This window comes from Pyxicephalus adspersus, chromosome 2 (assembly GCF_032062135.1).
Source record: "Pyxicephalus adspersus chromosome 2, UCB_Pads_2.0, whole genome shotgun sequence".
In the NCBI taxonomy this organism is placed as follows: Eukaryota; Metazoa; Chordata; class Amphibia; order Anura; family Pyxicephalidae; genus Pyxicephalus; species Pyxicephalus adspersus.
The window spans coordinates 16,480,704-16,503,115 of NC_092859.1; the positions used below are offsets into that span (position 1 = coordinate 16,480,704).

The 22,412-nt window shown below is 37.4% G+C and overlaps 2 protein-coding genes across 7 annotated transcripts in view; both read right to left on the minus strand.

The window, feature by feature from the left end:
* LOC140322326 (uncharacterized) overlaps window positions 1-8,714 on the minus strand; it is a 72,902-nt gene extending 64,188 nt beyond the window's left edge. Inside the window, exons 1-5 of the mRNA XM_072398905.1 lie at window positions 8,487-8,714; window positions 5,847-5,903; window positions 3,892-4,038; window positions 2,653-2,769; window positions 956-1,078 (exon numbers count right to left, since the gene is read on the minus strand). Coding sequence (XP_072255006.1) covers window positions 956-1,078; window positions 2,653-2,769; window positions 3,892-4,038; window positions 5,847-5,903; window positions 8,487-8,535 — 493 coding nt within the window. The 5' untranslated portion in view covers window positions 8,536-8,714. The remainder of the gene's footprint in view (window positions 1-955; window positions 1,079-2,652; window positions 2,770-3,891; window positions 4,039-5,846; window positions 5,904-8,486) is intronic.
* Window positions 8,715-20,815: 12,101 nt separating this feature from the next.
* The window catches only part of LOC140323000 (adhesion G protein-coupled receptor E3-like), a 35,614-nt gene continuing 34,017 nt past the window's right edge, over window positions 20,816-22,412 (minus strand). For all 6 annotated transcript variants that reach the window (XM_072399695.1, XM_072399694.1, XM_072399693.1 and 3 more), the window contains one exon: window positions 20,816-21,832. In XM_072399695.1, the coding sequence (XP_072255796.1) occupies window positions 21,755-21,832 (78 nt within the window). In that variant the 3' untranslated portion in view covers window positions 20,816-21,754. The remainder of the gene's footprint in view (window positions 21,833-22,412) is intronic.

The following is a 22,412-nucleotide window of genomic DNA, read 5'->3' on the forward strand; positions in this document are numbered from 1 at the left end:
AAATAAATAATTTAGGAAAAAAGAAATTTTTTTATCTCCCGAATTTTTGCTTTTCGAATCCCGTGTTTTTCGGGTCGGGTCTATCCGAATTCGAACAGCCATATTCGGGTCGAATATAGGGACAACCCCAATTCGAACATCAACACTAGTTGTAACCACTCACACACAGACACACAAGAAAACATTGATTCTTTGTTGGAGGTCTTTAAAAACACAGACTTTACCTTGTGGATACATCTGTAATTAGGCTGTTACATTCTAAGCACTCTTAAATTAAAAACGATATCCCATACAGTTGTGTTTCTGGTATATTAACACTCATGTGTACATACATATATCACCAAGCATAATTTTACTTAAACATTTAACATGTAAGGTTTTCTCCATTATCAGTTTTGAAAGCAAAGCTATTTTTTCAACAATTAGCATTAATTAATTGAAGTGTATGCATGTTCCAATACATATTTTAGGGATATGATCGGGAGGGGTCAATGGACTCGTCAGGTTTTTTTGTTGCCTATGTGGGGGGATTTCTCCTTACATCTCACTTTGGAGATTCAACAAGAATATGAGTACACTTTTCAGCAGACCAGGTGTCCCTCTTAAAAGCCCTCTGTGACTTAAAATGCCTATCTGTGACTTAAAACAATGTTTTCAAAATGCCAAATACTAGGGGTTGAATTTATCGAGGAAATAGACTATCATGGGAGAACCTGGGGCATCAAGCAAACCTGGAATTGACCTGGTTTAGGAATAAAAACATTTGCCAACCAATAGCAATGATTGCTGGGTCACCTGGGTTCTACCACGATAGTCTATCTTCTCCTGTCTTGGAGAGCTTTGATAAATTAGGCCAAAGGAGTGAATGTCACCTAATAAAATTTACATTTTACTTCCTAATAATGTCTACATTCATGAAATATGAGTGGTATGCAGTATAATATCGGATCCTCACCTACACAGGTATTGGAAATAGATCTGTAACCATCCAAACAATTACATTTATATGAGCCCACTGTATTTTCACACTTTGCATTGTGACCGCATATATTCTTGGTTTCGTTGCATTCATTTTTATCTGTAGAAGAAACAATATTATAGTTTGACATTTTTACATCTTCAATAAAGAAAGATCTCAAATAAAATTATAGTAATACATTATAGTGAAGGAGTGCATTATTTTAGTATGAATGTTGTGTGTTGGAGATGGCAACAAAAATACAGAATTGTGTGGCAGAATTCTTGCCACACAACACAGGAGTGAATTAAAAAAAAGTGCTTATTCACATTATTATATACAGAAATGTGCACAGAAATTTAACCAGGTGAATTTTGACTTTAAAAAAGGTTGAAACAAAAATTGTAATGGCCAGTGCAAACTGTAATAGATAGTGTTATTGACGATGCCAAGGATATTTTTTTTAGGTTCTCTGTGCTTGGTGAAGGGCACAGGCCCTGATTTATCAAAGCTCTCCAAGCCTGGAGAGGATACACTTTCATCAGTTAAGCAGAGTGATCCAGCAAACCTGGAATGGATCTGGTTCAGGATTAAAAACCTTTGCTAATAAAATGCAAATGACTTCATCCAGGTTTGCTGGATTACCCAGATTCACCGAAAAAAGTGTATCCTCTCCAACCTTAGAGAGCTTTAATAAATCAGGGCCACATAGTCTAAGGAGCTGACAGTATTCACCAGAAGCATGATGAACTTACCTGCAGACAACTCCTATGTCTCACTGTGCAGAGTATTGCAGGCTGTAGACTGGTAAGAGAATTGCAAGTCCCCACCAGCTTTGGTACTGATATGTGACAGTTTAAAATAATTGAATAAAAATGATGGCATACCTGACATATTTGACATGCAGGGCAGATCTATGGTTTACACTTCCCTGTTCCACACAACAATATTTTGGTAATAAATGTAAAATTATTTAAATAATAACAGAAAAGATGCAAAGAGTAAAATATTGGTCAGTATAGAAGTTCTGCTTTGCATTGATGGCCAATGCAGGTAGGAAAACAGTTTGCAATTGGTCACTGATCAAAGAATCACTGCTCCCACAACCTTGCTTGAGAAAGGTTGCTGTATAGGGATAAACCTGACTGTCAGAAGATGAAAGTCCCATCACCAACATGTTTCAGGGTACTGTCTCTTCATCAGGTGATCTAATTCAAATTTCCATATACAGACACACTAGAGAAGATTGCTTCTTGGTTGGGATGTGAAAATGCAGACTTCAGACTTTTGATATATCTGTAATTAGGCTGTTACATTTTAATATCAAAGTGTACCACACATTTGTATAAAACCAAAACATAACTTTACTTAATATTGCAACATTTTCAGCATAATTTTCTATAGCATTTTTATGTGAACAATGAGCAAATTAAATTGTATTCATAGCTCACATTTCTAGTTTTACCATAAAAAGAGGAGGAAGTCTCCTCAAATTTATAGCAATTCTTCTGAAACAGTCTTCAGCTGAGTCCGGGCCCTCCTAAAAGTCTCCCCCTCCACTTTTTGCTTACAGTGGTTTTGAAATACCAAATACGATGAGTGATGTAATCCAATAAAAGTTACATTTTACATCTATGTTTGTCTCAATAAATGTCTACACCTTAGGGGTCAGCAGCATATTATTTGATCCTCACCTACACAGGTACTGGATATAGATATGTAACCATCCGAACACCGACATTTATATGAGCCTATTGTATTTTCACATGTCATGTTGCCAGCACACGGTGTGTTTTCGCATTCATCTCTATCTGTAGGGAAAATAATATGTTTAGGTTACAACTTCAAAGAGTAAACATTTCAAATAACTTTAAATTGTTGTTTCTTTTGGTCAATAAGGAAACAGCAACTCCAATATTACCAGGATGTAAAACGACTTGGTTTGCTAAGACCAATATGAAAAGTTATCTTGGTTTTCATGCATTTGCATGCGTGTGGTTTTACATCTTCACCCGCCCAGTGTGAGATTGGGAGACATGTGAAGAAGCAGGAAAAAGAAGATGGCAGTGCTACGGGGACTACTAGAGCAAAAAGGAAAGTTTAGCTAGCACGGTAGTTGCTAGGCTTATTTTGAGGACAGATCAAGGGCTTTGATTTTTTTTTCATTAGTTTTAAGATTATTATTAGTAGTATTTATTTTATAATTTAAAAATATATGTTAAAAAAAACTGTACTTCTCCCCTAAAAATGAAGGTCTAATTAGATCTTTTCCCAGGCATGAAACCTGGATTGTCAGAAAAGGAGGAGGATAGTGAGGTTGTGGAGGTCTGCAGGTGAAGGGCTCATTTGGAAGTAGCCTTTAAGACTTTAATATTTGGCACCTCACCCTTGGGAATAAGTAGATGGTTACCCTTTCTTACTTCCTGAATGGGTAAAATTTAACCTAACAGATGAAGACAAATGAAAGAGGACATTTTTTCCCTTTGCAGGGTCTTGTAATGTCCAAATAAAAATTTCCATGTTAATCCATCCACTATGGGCAGCTCCCTCTGCATAATTACAGAAGCTTTGATGATGATGTACAATAGGGCCTGCAGATCTTTCATAGTCTACTATGACATAAATGCCTAAATTTTGACTAACAGATATTCGCTGGTGCTATGTGAATAGTGCAGAAGGATTTCTGTCAATAACTCATTGACAGATTATATTAGAATACCTCAAAAAAATGAAAAGGAAACAAAGCATGACACTACCAGCATTGGAAAAGCTTTCGGCAATAGATAGGTTGTGGCAAGACCTCTTTTCTTTGGAAATCTCAGGAAGGAAAACGTGGTAGATTTATACAGAGAGGTTCACATTTAACTATTTAAAATTTTCATAAAATCAGGTAAAAGTAATATTATATTTTTTCTAACATTTTTATGACTCACCAGAACATTTAATTAGATAGTATTCTACACTTTGGTTTTTTTTCACTTCTATTGCTTCATCATATCCGTTTGAACAACAACATTTGGCCGAGTCAGGACAGGTGTCATTCTCTCTGCAGAACTTATCACGCTCACACAAAGTCGGATCTGTATGAAATCAAAAATGACATAAAGACTTTTTTTATTGGTGCATTGTGATAGATTCCTACTCTGTACTATGTACCCAGAACAGACCCTAAATCCGTGATCCATACATCCTTGATTTGTAACTACCTATGAAATACATGCATGCACAGTGTAAGATGCTAAGAAATGCTGGATATCCTGACATCAGGATGTACAGGAATTTAGTTATTCCAGCCTAGCCAATAAAGATGGTAGAAGACCTGTCACCTGGGAGAAAGCCTGATGATTATGGTGGTGATAGAGAGTAAGGACATGTGGGTGTGATTTAAAAAAATTGCAATCAGGCAGATAAGTTTTGTTTTGGAACAGACGGAACATCACTTTTCTCTTCTGCAATAATGGCTTGACTGGTCTTAGTTTAGTTTAGAAGGTTTAGTTCTGCTTTTATGTAAGGCTAATGCCCCCATTTGGCTTTTTTTTTTTTTTGTGCTGCCCTAGTCCTGAACACAAAATGAGACACGATCTTTCCAGAGTTTACAGAATTCTGTATAGAACAGATGTTCCTTTTAGAAGGGGACACATTCCCTTACCCAAAAATTGAGATGGCAATGGGTGGGTATAATAAACCAGACACCACCATTTAGGAATCATTTTGCAAATGATCGGGTAAAACTAAGTTTTTTTTTCAGAACAAGAAAAGGTATGAATTGTTTACCAAGTTTGTTAAACTTCTTGCAGTTTACAAAGAGAACCCAATGGTGATTGATTTTTTTTTAACAAAATGGTGTTTTATTTTGAAATATTGCCATACCTGTTTAATTTAATGCACTTAGTCAGGGGTCCTTAGTCACTAGGCCATTTATGGGGTGGGTGGGAGCACACTATGACGGACCCGCCCTAATTACTCCACCCACGACCAGAGAACACCCCTGAAGTGAAATCCTCCACAATGCATACGGAGGAGAGGGAGTTCTCTTCAGGGAGCTTTTCCTATTTACCGTGGCTACAGAAGTATCAATGCCGGCCGCGGTAAAAAGGGGAGCCACTGCAAGGGGCCGGCAACGAAGCTATGGCGGCTCCGGCTCTGGTAGTTCCTAATTCCCCCTGAGATTAGGCTGGATCGGCCAGGGGGCGTTATGCCGGAACGAACTACCAGCTTGGCCGTATCTGGCCTAAAGGCCGGAGTTTTCCGACCCCTGCACTTGTCGAAAATGTATCATGTTCCCAAAATATAATTTTTTAATACTTTTTTTAAAGCTTTAATACTTTTTTAACGCTTAATATTCACCAACTCTTTATGTTCTGTATGTTTAATAGGTAGTACATAAACTTTTCCTATTTTGTACCTTTACAATTTATTGTGACACTAAAATCTGATCACAGATTAATAACACACAGACAATGGTGTCTGCCCATGCTATAGGCATACGGTGTCAGTTGTTCCTAATTGTGTGATTTGGGAGTGGGCAGACCAGGGTGATTTATTAGGGTGATGGGCTTATACACTAGAGAGGGATGAGGTGGCATTGCATTATTAGTATGTGTCTATACCCTAGAACTGTCCTTCCATTTGGTGCACAACTAATATTAGAGTATTACCATTGTTTTCACAATTCGGTACTGCAGTATCAATAAAATCAAGTTCACCATATCTCAATGGCAAAATGAAAGAAAAGTCTGGAAACCCTTTCCCTCTTGACCAACATTGTGGCCGATGAACTATGCCTGAGATGTGTTTTGAAATAAATCAAGTAATTTCACAAAAACATTGCAAAACTGTTACCATTTAAAAGTGATTCACTGTAATACGTAAACTCAATGAAACTTACCACTAACTGTAAAGTTGCAACTTATCGTATTCGAGTATACCACAATGATATTATGACCTGCAACAACAACCAAAAATAATTTGTCATTACCTAAAAACATACCAATGCAAAAACAAACTTCTTTTTGCCCCATGTAATAAAAAAATGGTTGTCTACCCAGCCCGAGGCATCGATTCTGCTAAAAAAAATTTTCATTTGATGTACAAATTGGATAGAATTGTATTATTTTCTCTTCAGTTTGGCAGGACATATCTTTAACAAGTCCCCTTGAAGAAGTGGACCGTGTTCCAAGAAATATGTTGACAATTGTTGAAAGAAAGAAATGCTCTGTTGTAGAAGAACATTTAAATTTGTAATACTGGTGGGAGTGTACAGCTAGAATACATTTTTGAAGGTGCAAAAAGAAGTCTATTTTTAGAATTTTAGTTTGCTAGGGTCCCCTGTGTAAGGTATATATCATTTAGTGTGCTTTTTGTACCATATTTGATACCAACACAAAATTCAGCACAAAATTATACAAAAAATCAGCATATGGCACATTATAACTCACAGGTATGTTTGAGTGTGTCCCCAACCATTATTTTTGTAGATGCAGTTGAAATACATGATAATCAGAAATCACACAACAAGACAGGATCAGATTTGATACAGATTTTAAATAGGGGATATAGGAATCAGCTTTAAACGTGGATCTTATAAAGTGCTGGTCCTGACACCAAAACGATCCTGCACTTTTTATTCATTACCTATGCATTAAATACAAAGTAGAAAATCTTCTTTTGTAATAGGTCTTTGTCAACATGATCCAATACACAACCAAACCATTCAGTCTCCTGTCTAGGTATAGGACAATTTGGATCAGCTTAGACCTGTAGGCTGTTCAAGTATTGCTTGCTTGCAGTCGGTATCTCTTTAAAATACACTACTTCACACTATCTCATCTCAAAAAAAAAGAGAGCCTGAGGGGAGAGAGAAAGAGACCTACAAGGGGAGAGAGAGAGAAAGGGGGAGAGAGGGGTAAAGAGAGAGAGGTGGGAGAGGGCAGAAAGTGAGAGGGGAAAGCAAGGAAGAGAAGGGTGGGGGAGAGAAGTAGTAGTAGTAGTAATAAAAGATTAACCTGTGTACAAAGGGGCCAACATACATGTAATATGGGTCATGTAATTTTGCATTCTGTATTAGTATTGTGTATCTGATCCCCTTACTCATTATCACCTATCTTATCCTGTCACTCATTAACACTCGTTATCTTACATCTTACTTTTTCGCTCATCATCATCCATCGTATCTCTTCATTATCTACTGTCCTTTCCTTTTGTGCATGCTATCCTGCTTTACTCATTCTACCCTATTCCTTCATTCATCAACTCTCAGCTTATATTCTTACTCTTTATCAGCTTTCTTATCCCCTCACTCATTATTTTCTATTGTATCCTTCTCACCAATTATCACTCACTGTCTTCCATCATTTCTTCACCCTTCATCGCCTGTCTTTTCCCTTCACTCATCATGTCTCATCCTTTCCAGCCTATCCCATAACACATTCTCTGCTGTCCTATCACCTCATTGAAATTGTCCCCTCTTATCCCTTTACTAATCACCTACCATCCTTTACCATGCCCTACCATCTCCCATCTTATCCCCATGTGCATCATCTCCTATCGTATTCATTTACTCAGCCTAACCGTCCACTCATCATCTTTCATTTTATTCTTTCAATCATCTCTTTTTACCTTTACCTGTTTTCCCCAATGTAATCTAATGTTATTGTCTGATCTGTACTTTTCATCCTTTAGGCTATGTACACACGTGCAATATTTGTCGTTGGAAAGGATCTTTCACGGTCTTTTCCAACGACAAATGACGGCACGATGCATGACGGAGTGTTGTACATACATCACCGTTCTGCTCTATGGTGATGGGAAGGGGAGAGTGATGGAGCGGCATCCCGCTGCACTCTCTCACCCTTCACTTCTATTATGATCGTTCATCGTCCATCGTCCGTGGATCTGCCAGGATGGTCGTTCAGACGATGGACAACGGCACTGTATATACAAGATTCTTATCTGATATCAGCCCTAAGCCAAATATTGGATGAGAACCATTGCACATGTGTACCCAGCTTAGTTTTCCTTTACTATTTATCTACAGTCTTATCTATTCAATCATTACCAGTTATCGTATCTGTTCATTTAACATCCTCAATATTATGCACTCACTTTTTATCTCCAATTTTTTCCCTTCTCTCATCGTTTCCAATCAACTTATTCGTATTATTTCTAGCCTTATACCCTCACTCATTAATTTATGTCTTAACATCTTTTATGTGCTCTTATCCATTTAACATTTTTTCCCACATAATTCTTCCCCATATTATCACCTCTGTTACTTCTATGATCAAGGTTAGGTATTGTTTTCAATCACCTTGATCTAACTGCAATCTACAAGTTTAAGAGAAATACTTATTTACCAATCCCTCGACTTCTCATCAACTTTTCATCAACTTATCAGCCTTTTAACTGACATCCAATCTTTCTGAGAATAATTTTTAGATTACAATATTCAGATTCCTGAAATATATTAGTCAGTATTTGCAGTTATTTAAGACATAACTTTCGCAAACAAACACACATGCATTATTACCAATTGTCAGCAGGATACCAAAAATGTTCAAAATCACTGAGCTTTTCATTCTGGCAATCTTCAGGATGGTCTTGGGATGGATATCTCTGTTGTCTTGATAATATTGATAGTAGAATTGACCCTAGGAAATTCCTTTATTCACTGTAAATACTTTCTGTCGTTTTCAGTCACTGTGTAACATGTTCATGTTCACATTCGTTTTTATAATGCCATGCATCATAAATTATTCAGAAGCGGTTTGTTCCCCTTTTTTCTTGCATGTAAAATGACTGACGTTGCCAAGGCAAATGTATTAGAGGCTAGACATGCTGCAGTGGTTGTAGAAAATGTTTCTTTATAACATGCTTTATTTAGAAGAAAAGGAAATAACATCTTGCAAGGTGGCTAAATGCTTTCAGTAAGCATAACCAAATAATACATGAAATCATCCTTCATTTTCAGTATAGTGTATACTTTGTTATACTTTAAGTAATAGTACTTCCTATTACTGTATAGATGTTTACTCCTTACCAAATACAGTTTTAGTTTTTTAATATGGGAATACATTGTAAAAGAATAAGGAGAGAAACAAAAAGTAGACAAAAGGAAGAGGAAAAAATAGGGGAAACAAAAACAGGGGGAAGGGGGTCTACAAATTTAGCTCCTTATGATTAGGGTGGAATTTGCTTGGAAATATAAACCTGATGGAGTTAATATTCTGGAAAGTCCAGTAGCAGCATTTCCCGTTGAATTTTGATGCTGGAGGTGAGATCCTCAGTTTGCATGATTTCATTCCCCCTACATAGCCATATGTATTCAAATATTCTGGTGAATAATATAAAAGATTCTGTGCTGCAAGGACAAAATCTTGTACCCAACTCCTGAATTTACTACCAAAGGAGGACTTATAAGTTAGAAGGAGAATGCACCCCTATGATGACGGGTTGAATATATTCCCGAATTCTGATTGCCAGCTTTACAGAAAATGGGTGATTATAGTCAGAGGCGGTAGCAATTAAGGGTATGATGAGGCCCCACCACTATCAACACAAAAGGCCCAATGAGCTATCAAAGGGCAGAGAAAGCAATGCCCTAGAGAAAGAAAGTGAAAGAGAACATACAACTAAAGATATCTTCAAAATATAGAGAGAAGGAAAGGCTAACCACTAAAATTCAGTGATCAGTTTGCATGAAATGTTGAGATCTGCAAAAGCACTAGGAATCACCTTCGATTCTAGAAGAAAAAGGGTTCCCCAATATTGGAAGCAATCGGGGCAGCACTGGTGAAATATACTGGACACTCGTACACCAAGCAGGCCCCATTGGGGGTGTAATTTAATCCCTTTTAATTTTAGGATCCTTCAGCCATGACAGAAGGTTAAACAGAATATCAATTAGAGATTGCTTGACCGACATCCTCTGTTTGTATTCTGAATGGTGCCACCAGTCTACTACCTTAGACAAGTGCGAGACAACAATAAAGCAGCAGGTCTGGGATCCCAGACCTCCAGCTTATTTAGGACAAAAGAGCAGCTTCTGATTCATAAACCTGCAAATAAATGTGCACACCCAAACTCCCAAACTCCTTATCAAAATCCCACTGTTGAAAGTCTGACTTCATCCTAGACAGTAAAGGAAATTCAATTGGAACGTAAAGAACAGATCATTAGGCAATAGTATCCATTGATAATTCTCCCTGAGAACTGAGCAAAGCACTTATTTGTTTCAGGGAAACCTGCTAATTGTAGTAAAAAATGTACCTATCGCTGAAATTACTAATCCCTGAGTTATAGTAGAAAAAACAAATACCGTATTTCCCCACTTATAAAACGCACTTTCTTTCGAAAAATGCTAGGTCTAAAAACACGGGGCGTCTTACACATTGGTAGATTTTTTTTTTTTTAACTGCAAATGGAGCTTTATAGTGCTTGTTGTTTCCGCAAATTTTTTTTTTATTAGTGTTATACAGCTACGGATGCCTACGAAGCACACTCGTGCTACAGAGGTAATAAAGCAATGGCTCAGAAAATATTTGAATACAGTGCTGAATACAAATTGAAAGTGATCCAGTTGCAAAAGAGAATGGAAATTGTGCTGCTGAACATAAATTTTGTTCTCCTCCAACTGAGAAAACAATCAGAGACTGGCTACAGGAAGAAGAGACCTTGATGAAGATGTCACAGAAGAAGAAGGCCATGAGAGGAAAGTCAGCAAAATGGCCAGATTTGGAGAGGGAAGTAAAGATATGGGTTGAAGAGCAAAGAGCAATTGGAATTCCTGTGTGATGAGGCAATATATGAAGACAGTGATTTGTCAGACACAGATGAGGACAAGTCAAAGAACTGTCATATGGATGAGAGTTTTGACAGTGATGAGGAGTTGTATGAATTTGATGAAGAATAAAGTACAATACGGTAAGTTCAATAACATTGTTTACTAAAATTTTTTTTTTTCCAATTTCGGGTCCCAAAATCTAGGTGTGTCCTATACATGGAACCTCTTATACATGGCGAAATACGGTAGTTCAAAGCAGGAACAACTATCCAGGAAAGCAGATCTGAAGTCATGCCATAGCTGTGCATGGACCCCAACACTCGCTCTAGGGATCTGCAACCTTTGCCTTCTTGAAGTTAACATCTGTATAAATGAAGAATCCTAGGTAGAGTGAAGCTACTCATCCAGTGGGCCAGGGTTGTCAGCCAAAAAGTCACATAGATCTGCAAGGTACATATAAAATTGGAAAGACTATGTGGTGTATGGGTTTTGTACGGACCGGACTGAGTAAGCAGTCCAGAAGTAGGTAACATTCACCTCTTTTATCCTATCCAGAAGTAGCTTTGAGTTAAAAACGTCTAAACTCAGAAGCTTTTCTAGCGGCATCAGTTGCAAGAATAGTTCAGGTCACATTCAGACCTACCAAATCCCTCCTCCATTCCAATCTCATAGTGGAGTCCATGACTTTTGGAGGAATGCATCTCCCAGATGTCCTCCAGTATCTCTGCTCTGAATCACTGACCCTAAAGCAACTCACTTTGACTAGAAATCATGTAAGTTATTAGAGTGTCCTCCAGGCTTCAGTTCATGGCACAAGCAACAAAGTCCATCAATAAATCAGTTATGACCCTCATAGAAACCACATGAGTGATTAGTGGTTTCTTATGGTCTTTTCTCGCAGTCCTTCATTGGTAAGGGAAGGAAAATCAGTTGTTGAGATTGAGAGTCTCTAGTTTTTCCTGCACAACATTAGACAGGTCCACTGGTACACCTTTAGATTTTTCATCCGCCATGATTTGTTTGAACCGCTATAAAGGCTGTTGTACTTCAGCTGAGCAAAGCTTCTAAATCCGATATATCAGGGCACCGCCCATAGAGACATCAATGGTAGGGTAGGAGAAGCAGGGGACATGTAACCATTTACACAAGGAGGAGATTGAGCCAACCAGTTGGGTGCAATGGTACGTGAAGTGGATAAGTAGGCCTATGTGTGGGAGCATTATATGGCCGGAGAGAACCAGGGGACACACTAGGTTATTCTTACTAGACAGGCGTTTTACTCAAACAGGGGAAATATTTCTTCCCAATTTGCTTTGTGGGGGGTTCTTGTCCTACCCCTAGTCTTTTAACCCTAAAATAAATAATTTTTAAGTAAGTTCTCTGTATGGATCATTTATATACTTATACAGGGTGATCATATCCCCCCCTTAAACGTGTCTTCTCGAGGGAGAATAGATTCAGTTCAGCTTTTCTCTCCTCATAGCAGAGCTCTTCCATTTCTTTTATTAGTTTAGTTGCCCTTCTCTGCACTCTCTCCAATTCCACAATGTCCTTTTTGTAAACTGGTGCCCAAAACTGGACTGCATATTACAGATGTGGTCTGACCAATGCTTTGTACAGGGGCAGGAGTGTGTCTCCATCTCTGCAGTCTATTCCTCTTTTAATAAAAAGTTCTTTGCTATTTTATAGATATTGCAGCTTGGCTTTGCATGTTATTCTTAATTTTATGATCTACCAAAAAAAAACCCAGATCCTTCTCCATTTTCGTCTCCTCCAATGTGTTCCCTAGACTGTATGAGGAATGCTGTTGTTACCCCAAAATGCATAACTTTACAGTTAAATATAAATTGTCCCTTGGTTGCCCGATCACACAGTACATCCAGGCCTGCTTGTATATTAGGCATTATTTTTAAATATTATTACTATGAAATATTTTTTGCAAATGATGAGATTTTGTAAGAACATTTTTCTGTTACTTAGTTTGGTTTAATTTGCAAATGTAAAAATGGAACCTTTATTCCCAAACTCAAAATCATTTATAAAGATGTTAAACAGTAAAGGTCCCAACACTAAACCCTGGGGTACACCACTAATAACCTTACACCATTCAATCATCAATCACTACTCTCAGGATGCAGTCTTTAAGCCAGTTCTCTATCCATTAACAGATTTTCTAAGCGTATAGACCATACCTTGCGCATTAACCATTTGTGGGGTACTGTGTCAAATACTTTTGCAAACTCCAAGTACACTATATCAACTACTACTCCATTGTCTAATTCCATAGTTTCTTATAAAAGATAGATTTGTTTGTCAGCTTTCCTAAATCCTTGCTGATAAACACCTATATTAATATTTTTTTGCACAAACTCTTGTATGTGGTTCTTTATCAGACTCTCTAGGATCTCTCCAACTATAGAAGTTAAACTTACAGGTCTTACAGGGCGATAGTTACTTGGTAAGCTCCATATTTCAAGATTGGTACCACATTGACCTTAAATTGACCTTAAACCAATCAATTGGCATCACGTCAGTGATTCAGGAGTACAAAAGGCTTGGGGGAAAGTGGGTTTAATTCTCTAATATATTCATTTTTTTGTTAAATATTAGCTTGAACTTTAAAGCCTGCGTTTCAAGTTTTGGATAGAGTGCTAAAAGGCTTTAGGGTTTTATTGCTGTCTATGCATCTTTTGGGAAGATTCAACCTATTATTGTCATTGAGAAAGTGACAGATGTCACCAAAAAGTGAGGAAACAGGAAAATCATTCAATGAGGAAAGTTGATAACTGGTAACAACTGGCTAAGTGAGAAACCTTCAAAGTTGGGGCAATTTCCTTTCACATTCTGTTGCATCCCCTGGACAGAATGTAAAGAAAGAGAAACCTATCTTTTATTATTATTTTTTTTTTTATAAGAAAACAAAAGAATTCAATATTTTAGGACCATTGACCCTGGCAAGATAACACTATGTTTAGGAAAGCACAAAAATTGGCACCAATGACCCAGAATGTACATCATGAAGCATCAATTTGACCATATTTTATTACCAATCTTTGTGGTTTTAAAAGATAGAATAGGTGCACAGCATGTAGACATACTAAAAACACAACTACTTTGATTTATTTATTCCAGGGGGAAATATTAAGGAATTTTATTTTTGTACTATAAGTCCTTGTATTCCCTTATAGCAGGGGTTGGCAAACTTCGGCCTGTACGCCAGATACGGCCTAGCCGGTAGTTCGTTCTGGCCTAACGTTCTTGGTGCCGCGGGTTGCCAGCGGATCGGCCAGTGGGTGTTAGGAACTACCGGAGGCAGAGCTCCAGTGACGCCTCCTTGCTGTGGCTCCCCTGTATATCGTGTCTGGGGTTGATACTTCCGCCACTGCGGTAAATAGGGAACGCTACCTGAAGGGAAATCTGTCTCCTCCGCAATGCATATGGAGGAGAGGGATTTCATTTTAGGGGGCGTTTCTTGGTGGTGGGTGGAGCCATTAGGGCGGGACTCAGAGTCTGCCTAGTGGACATAAATGTTTGCTGACCCCTGCCTTATAGTAACAATTTTGCTTGTATATATGGTATATTTTAGTGTTCAGATGTGGTCAGACACTTTTGTCAATGATATGCTTGGATGACATTTGCTTGGAATGATCTAAAAATATGTTTTGGTTTTGAGTGTACAGTTGTAAAAATTGTTTAAGTTTAGTTTAAAAAATTTTATGTTTTGCCTTCTTTGCATTTGTGCTATATTATTTGTGTTGTTGAAGGTTATTGGTGTATTATTGCTGTAAAAAGTTGCAGGGCAGCACAGCAGGCACACTTCATGTATGCAGGCCCTAGGCCTCCTAGAAAGAGCCACCGACTTTCTTAGACGAGCCCCCAAGGTACTGGGGATGTCAGTGGCAGTAGCAGTGTCCTGGGTGCTGCAACCAATTTAGACCTAGATTCATCTAGATTAGAAAGAGTTGCTTCAGAGCCCATTCCTCCATGCACATGAAATTGGGGAATTGGGAACATCATATATGATATTGATTATATGAGAGCTTGTTCGGTGTAATCTCAACTTCAAGTATTGCAAAGACATGTAATGCCATTTTCTCTCCCATTCCAAAGTTGAAAGCTTCAGATTAATGTTAAAAATAGGTTGAATGGCATTTTCCAAGTGGGGGACACCACTCACCACTCAACGCTAACAACCATTTTATTACACCTACTTTATCCATTGAGGAAACAATGAAACAGAAACTGTGAAATGTGTTAGATTACATCAAGTACATGAAGTTTGCCAAATATCTGAATAATAAGATTGGAGTTTAATTTTCTCCCAATAGGATTGGAGGTGACAGGTTAATCCTCAATAATATCTGTGTACTATAAGCTTTTAAGAATATTGTGATGTTGCGCATATGTTGAAATATGCATACGGGGTTGTGTTGAATTATATCCAAGTATGTATATGTCACAATAGAGATTGCCAGTATAACGTCTAGCTGATCTAATCCTGTGACTTGGGCTTTGACATGATTTACAGAACACGAAATGTCTTTCCTTTAAATAATAATCGAGGGCAGCCCACTTAATTTAACAGAAAAGAGAACTTGAGTCTTGAAAGTTATCTTTATAACTGCTTATGTAGTGCTGTGAAAACATGTCTATTTCCTGTTTTTGTAATAATGTTAGCAAAGCTTAGTTAAAAAATATTTCAGAAGAGAAAACAGTGTAAATATATACCCTGACTCATGCTCTACTTCCACATCTGGTCAGCCATTCACAGTGGTCTCCTTACCCCCAAACACGAACCTAAGTTCATGTTTTATCATCACGTGTGAAGCAAAGGACAGCAAGTCCTTTAGTGTTTAGTGTTAAGGGGAAGAAATTTGAAATGATGGAATTTCAGAATGGTGTATTTCCCAGCACTTTCCTTTTTACTCAGAAATAGTGGACAAAAAGGTCATTAAGGACTTGCTTTGTTAAAAACTCAGCAAAATAGTTTCCAACATGTGAAAGTTATTAGAAGTGAAACCTTGAAGGTATCAAAATGAAAACTCTGATGTGTACAGTGCACCACCTGCTGAACATGGGCATAGTTGGTAAAGTGGGTATTGCCAAACAGCATATGGCTTGTAACATACCCTTCCCACTTTACTTTGCAATTTTTTAGCAAAAAGACAGGGCCTGGCATTACACTGAAGAGAATGCAAGAGTAGAATAAACCCCATGGGTGGTATCAGTAATTATACCCCCAGCAGTGATGTCAATGGTGGTTATATTACCTCATAACTTTGCTGTCACTGGACACAATGGTCCTTCATTTATTTAATCTCTCCAAGGTTTGGCAGGATACACTTTCATGGAATGGATTTCTTCAAAGTATTTTGCTTTTTGCTAGCAAATGTTTTGAATCCTTGACCAGATCCATTCCAGGTTTGCTGGATTACCCAGCTTCACTGATGAAAGTGTCTCTTTTTCAGCCTTGCAGAACTTTAATAAATCAGACCCAAAAACTGTGAGCATTGGTGTCAGTGGACACAATAATATCCCCTACCATTCATATCAGTGGATATTCTCATATATACTCATAACCAACTAGAAATAGAGACAGTGAACCCAACTAAATCCCCCAGTATTGGTGCTAGTGTTTCCAATAACAAACCCCAGTATTGGTGCCAGTGTGAGCAAAAATAAACCAGATAACTGGTGGTCATTAGGAACAAAATTTAATCTCGCTGGATAATATTACAGTAATAATAACTAGTGTTTGTCAAAAATCTCACTATTCAATTCTACAGCTATTCGATCGAATAGTGGGATATTGTTCAGGTGATCGAACGCCGAATTTGAACACCAATGACGTCAATGGTGGGAGAATTTGGATTATTTTTAGGGACTATTAAGGGCTGCAAGAGCAATCAGATTGCTCCTGCAGCCCTTTACTAGTTGTATGTGTTCTTGGATAGAGTTTCTCTATCAAAGAACACAGGGCACTAGATGTGATGAATGGGGAAACTTGTCCCGATTCAACCTCTAGTGCCTGGGGATCGCCTGCAGTCACAGCTGTGACTGCAAAGTTCTCACGGTCATGTGACCATGGGAAGTGAACTGCAGATAAACTCTGCAGTTCCACTACCATCCCCAGGGCACTACAGTTTAATTAACCTGTAGTGCCCCCGGGACCCAGCTGCAATCATTGAGAAGATGTCCCGCAAGCATCTCTTAAGCTGCGTACACATGTGCAATTTTTGTCGTTGGAAATGATGGTTCACGATCCTTTCCAACGACAAAGGACTACACGATGCATAAACGGTGCTGTACATACAGCACTGTTCTGCTCTATGGAGAGGGGAGGGGGAGAACGACGGAGCAGCACCCTGCTGCGCGCTCTCCCCCTTCCCTTGCATTAGGATCACTCGTCATTCATCGTTCGTGGATCCGCCAGGACAGATCAACGAACGATGAATGAGGCCGACTATACACACGCCAGATTCTCGCCCGATATCTGGCCGATGCCGATTATCGGGCGAGAAAAATCTGACGTGTGTACGCAGCTTTACTCTGTAACACGCACAGTAATATAATACATTTGTTACATTTTTCACGCAGTGAATAAAAGAAAAATGTAATAAATGTATCATAATATTTCTGTGCTGGAAAGTGTGTTACAGAGTAAGAGATATCATGTCATTGAAGGATAACCTGTAATAAAAAAAAAAAGTTAAATAAACACAAACACTCAATAAATTAATTTAACATTAATTTTTATTTTTTAACACTTTTTTTTACATTTTTCTATCCGAATTTTTGCCATCGAATCTCGTTTTTTTCGGGTCGGGTCTACCCGAATTCGAACAGCCATTTTCAGGTCTAATATAAGGACAACCCGAATTCAAACACCAACACTAATACTAACCTCTCCCCCTGTATTTGAGGGGAGTGACAGTAATATTACCCTCCACCCTTTACCACTCTGTCCTGGGATACACAATCTGGGCACATGGCAACTATGTAGCTAATCCAGCCATGGAATTTGTTTCATAGTGTGGCATAGGGTATACAGCATTCAGTATAACTGTTTGTGTATGAATACCTCCAAAATGTTAGCACTTTAAGGCATCATAGGTAAAAAAAAGTGTTTAAAACACTGCAAATTTAGTATGTTAAAAACATTACAGTTGATATTGCCTCTTCAACACTTTGTACAGAAATTGACTTCAGCCTGTACTTCGTAAGCCAACACAACATCATAATTTTTGATAAACAATAAATCTGTTCAGCAAGTTTTTAACCAGTATGCAACAGAAGACTTTAGATCGTTGAAGAACCTTATTTAAATATTACATGAAAATGAATCATGTAGGGGAGCCTTCTATGACAGAGGAAAGCTGAATTAAAACCACAGGAGGGCAGCCTGTGGATAAATAAATTCACACTTTTCCCAATATTCAGCAAAATGCTAAGTTTTTGCATTTGTCCAACAAGGAAGTATAGATTTTGAGAATAGACTTTAGCCACAAAATTTGTTAATGTGCTATCAACAGGCACTTGAAAAATCACAAAATAGCAAGGATATAGTTATAAAAACTTTCAGTCAGGGAGGCTGAAGGGGATTAGACATTCAACAAGTTTTTAAAAATTTTGAAAAATTCTTAGTAGTGTTGTACCATATTTAAAACAATTATATAAAGTATATACACCAAGCTTTTGACAATTAGGGATGAGCGAGTGAGATTTGTAAATTCAATCTTGCGGCGAATCGGGACGTTCTCGCTTACCGAACATTTAAGCGAGAACGGCCTTGTAATTCGCCATGAGCCATTTCGCCGTGTTCTCGCCGAACAAACAAGGGAAAAATCAGGGGGTGGGAATGGCGACTATTTCCTGGGGATATGGAGCGGCTGAGAGCAAATTATTTGCTCCCAGGATACACAGCAAGGCCCAACAGCCCAATCAGGAGAGATCTGAGCACTGGCATATATACAGGGAAGGAGGGAGGGGTTAGTCACTCCATCTTGTGTTCTGTGTCAGAGAAAGAAGCAGGGAGAGAGGTTAGGAGCCTTCTGTATATCTTGAAATATACAGATTGTACAGTTTTTAATCTACCTCTTGCTAACTAGCAAAAAAGGCAGAAAAATTTCGGTCCTACTCTTAAAAAAACAGATATTTCATTCTGATCCCACTTGCCATCTATCAAAAAAGCCAGAAAAATTTCTGTATTTCTCTCTACTTCTGTACTTCTAAAAAATAACATCATCCCTTCAGGTAGTGGTGAACATAAAAGCCCTTTACCTGAATATTCCACATATAAAAGCCATTGAAACAGTCAGAAAAATTCTACAAGAAAAATATAAAATGTTGAAGTAAGATTTTATATTAGAACTTATTAAAAATATACCACATAAAACTGTTAGGCACCTTGAATAATATGTTTTGCCCCCACATTAAAAGGTGTGGCTGTGGGGTCATCATATGCCCCAGTGTACTTCCACACTGTATTTGTATATGTAATGTAGGTACAGGTTGAAAAAACTGGCCATCGATAATCCTAGTTCATGAATTTCAGATTGCATGTTCGATTCAGGGACTGCAGTAGACTGTTTGGCCTCTAATGTTTTGTGGCGCTGTTCTGCAGAAACAGCTGTTAGCTTGCTTGCTAAACTAAATACACGTTGAGACGTCCCTGCTGCCTGCTCCCTGGAACTGTGCCAGATGTCCGCAGGTGCTGCGAGTGGAATGCCAGTCTGTGTGTGTAGGTAAGTATAGCTTTTAAAAATCTGCAATTTTCAAGAATCCGGCACTCCTCAGGTCCGGAGGATGCTGGGTTTTTGAATATCAACTTATACACTGATCACGTGTTCTTTAGCTAGTCAGGTTTTGGACATCTCTTGGACTACTTTATGCTAAAATTTCAATCAAATTCTTTACATTTAAAATGTACGATGGGTTGTTACAGTTTAGTCTTTTTATTCTTTTTCTTTTAGTCCATTTTATTCTTCTTTTTTAATATTATTATTAATATTAAAAAACAGGATTTATATAGAGCCAACATATTAAACAGCACTGTACATTTATTAGGGGATATAGAAGTAAATGTACAAGAGAATCATACTTCGTCATCCAGTCTTTCCCAGAAACCCACTGCAGGTAACACTTTTTATTTCCCACTAGTGCAAATCCTACTGATTTAAAAAATTCAAAGACAAACTGAAGAGTGAACTTGAAAACTAAACATCAAATAATTTGTGTTTCAAATGTAAATTATCAATCTAAGGAAAAAGAAAGATTATTCATTAGATTTTCTAGAAGGCATTTAAAATTGAAATAGATATGTCAAAAATGTGGTCACTACTCACTACTATTTACTATTAGTAAATACATTTGTAATTATCCCCAGACTGTATAAAGAATATTTAAATTGCTCCAAAATAAGTTAGTAAGAAGTCACTTTACAGGTCATCAGCAAAGTGACCCATGCACTAAGATTGGTACCTTTAGATGCAGTAAATGTTTTTGATAAATATAGATCTAAATTATATATATAATTTAAATGTATATGAATAATATTGATTTATATTAAAAATTAAGAAAGAAGCCTGAAGAGGAGAAATGTTCTCCTTAATGTATCTAACATTTTTAATAGGGTTTGGTATTCTGTTGGAACAACATAAAACAAAAAAATGTCCATAGACATTTCCATGACTATATTTACCTAATACAAAATAGAAATTTACCATTTTAATAAGCCATCATATGGGTTTATTTAATAATTTATTCCTGACAATGGGATTGTGTCGATTTGGATTTAAAGGGAGACACCTGAATGAAGCCCACCTACAAAGAGAATTCAAATTAATACTTATTTTGAGAGCAGAAAAATAAAATAATTAGTTGTAAACCTTTTCTGTAAAAACAAATTACGAAGTCAGAAAGATAAATTGGGAATTAAAAAAAGGAATTTTTTATTTCATATGCAAACTTCTTTATTTAGTGTGTTATTACCTTAAATATTTTGTATGTAAAGATTTTATATTGATATATAAAATAAGGTGATCTTAATCTATTTAGAAAAAAACAGTAACAACAACTAAATTTATATCTGGATTTTTATTAGATTACAATTTGCTTATAAAAATGATTGTAAATATACATAATACAAGGATTCAAGTAATTGTACACCATTTTATTTGTCTTGTTTTCTTTGTTTTTTTTTGTTTTTTTTACAAAAAGTAAAGCATGTACAAGCAGTTGGCAAAGTAAACTTCAGTTCAAGTTTCTGAATGTTCTGAAACCAAACTTCTGGCCCAGAATGGTTGAACAGACCTCAAACCCTAATTCTGACTCTCCAAAATAAACTTTAGAAATACTTTAATTCATGATGTACAAAATGTCTGTTGATATTTTAAGGTGATGATTCAAGCCCTCATTTAAGCTCTAGTGTCTGGAGATCGCGCACAGGAGGATTCTCACAACTGCATTTATCAATGCTGCTGCGGTACTCCTCCTGTTAGTTTGAGTCCTGCGGCTGTGCACATCAATGAATGCAGCCGTGAGACTGATCACAGGATGATTCCAACGGCTGCTTTCATTCATGATGAGCACAGCCATGGTACTCTGTGTTCTGGGATAGAGAATCTCTATCCAAGAACACATAATACAGGGCTGCATGAGCAATCAGGGGAGCAGAGCTGTCAGGTCCCAAAAAATTTGATCTCGGCGGCCAAATTTACACAGGCCGTTCTCGCTTATATGTTCGGTAAGCGAGAACAGCCTGATTTGCCGCTAGATCAAATTTTAAAAATTCGCTCATACCTATTAGAAATCATTAAAATATATTACTAAAATAACCAAATAAATAACTAAAATGCTGTTTCTTGTTAATAAAAATGTTTAGGTAAAACATACACAGACAATAACTTGTGGCCCAATAATGAAAACTTCTATTCCAATTCCATAGTTTGATGTATTCATTTCTTTTGGGGTGCTACATCGCTTGCTTGACTTATGGACAGAATCCAAAATGTCCATTACTCCCACTGTGCTTTGTTTTCTGTTGAAGAACTGATAGTGGTGGTCATTGGCATGGTAATATTGGACACGTTTACCTAGTAACGAAGGAGCAAAAAATAAAATTACTTACGTATTAACCTAATAACCTAAGGAAAACTTTTAAATCCTGACCCAGGAATGCAATTTAGGCTAGAAAAATGGTCTTAGGTTCCTCTGCAGGGAATGCAAAATTTGTATAGGCTCTGACACCTTCTGACCTTCTTCAATCACTTACATACTATAACGCTGTTCAGTCCTACAAAAGATTCTCAGGATTATGTGCTGCATTCTGAGAAGAAGTAGTTATTTCCTATTGTTGAGTAATTTAACAATGGGGGAGACATGGTGGAAATAGGGACAGGCTGATGAGGTTGCTACCTTTTTACTCTAAATTTTAGTTTGAGTATTGAGTAGGAACATTTATGCCTATTTTTCTGTTTTTCATTTTTCCCTGAAGATAGTGAAAATCTCCACGTAGATCATTGTCCCTGGCAGGATTCCCATTGCAAGTATTTGCCGAAAAGAAATATAAACAATAGAAACCTAAAAGAAAAAGGGAAGCATTAAAAAAAAAAAAGTTTTAATTGGTTTACACAGTTCCCCTTTCTCAAGGTGACATCACTCACCAGCTGACAC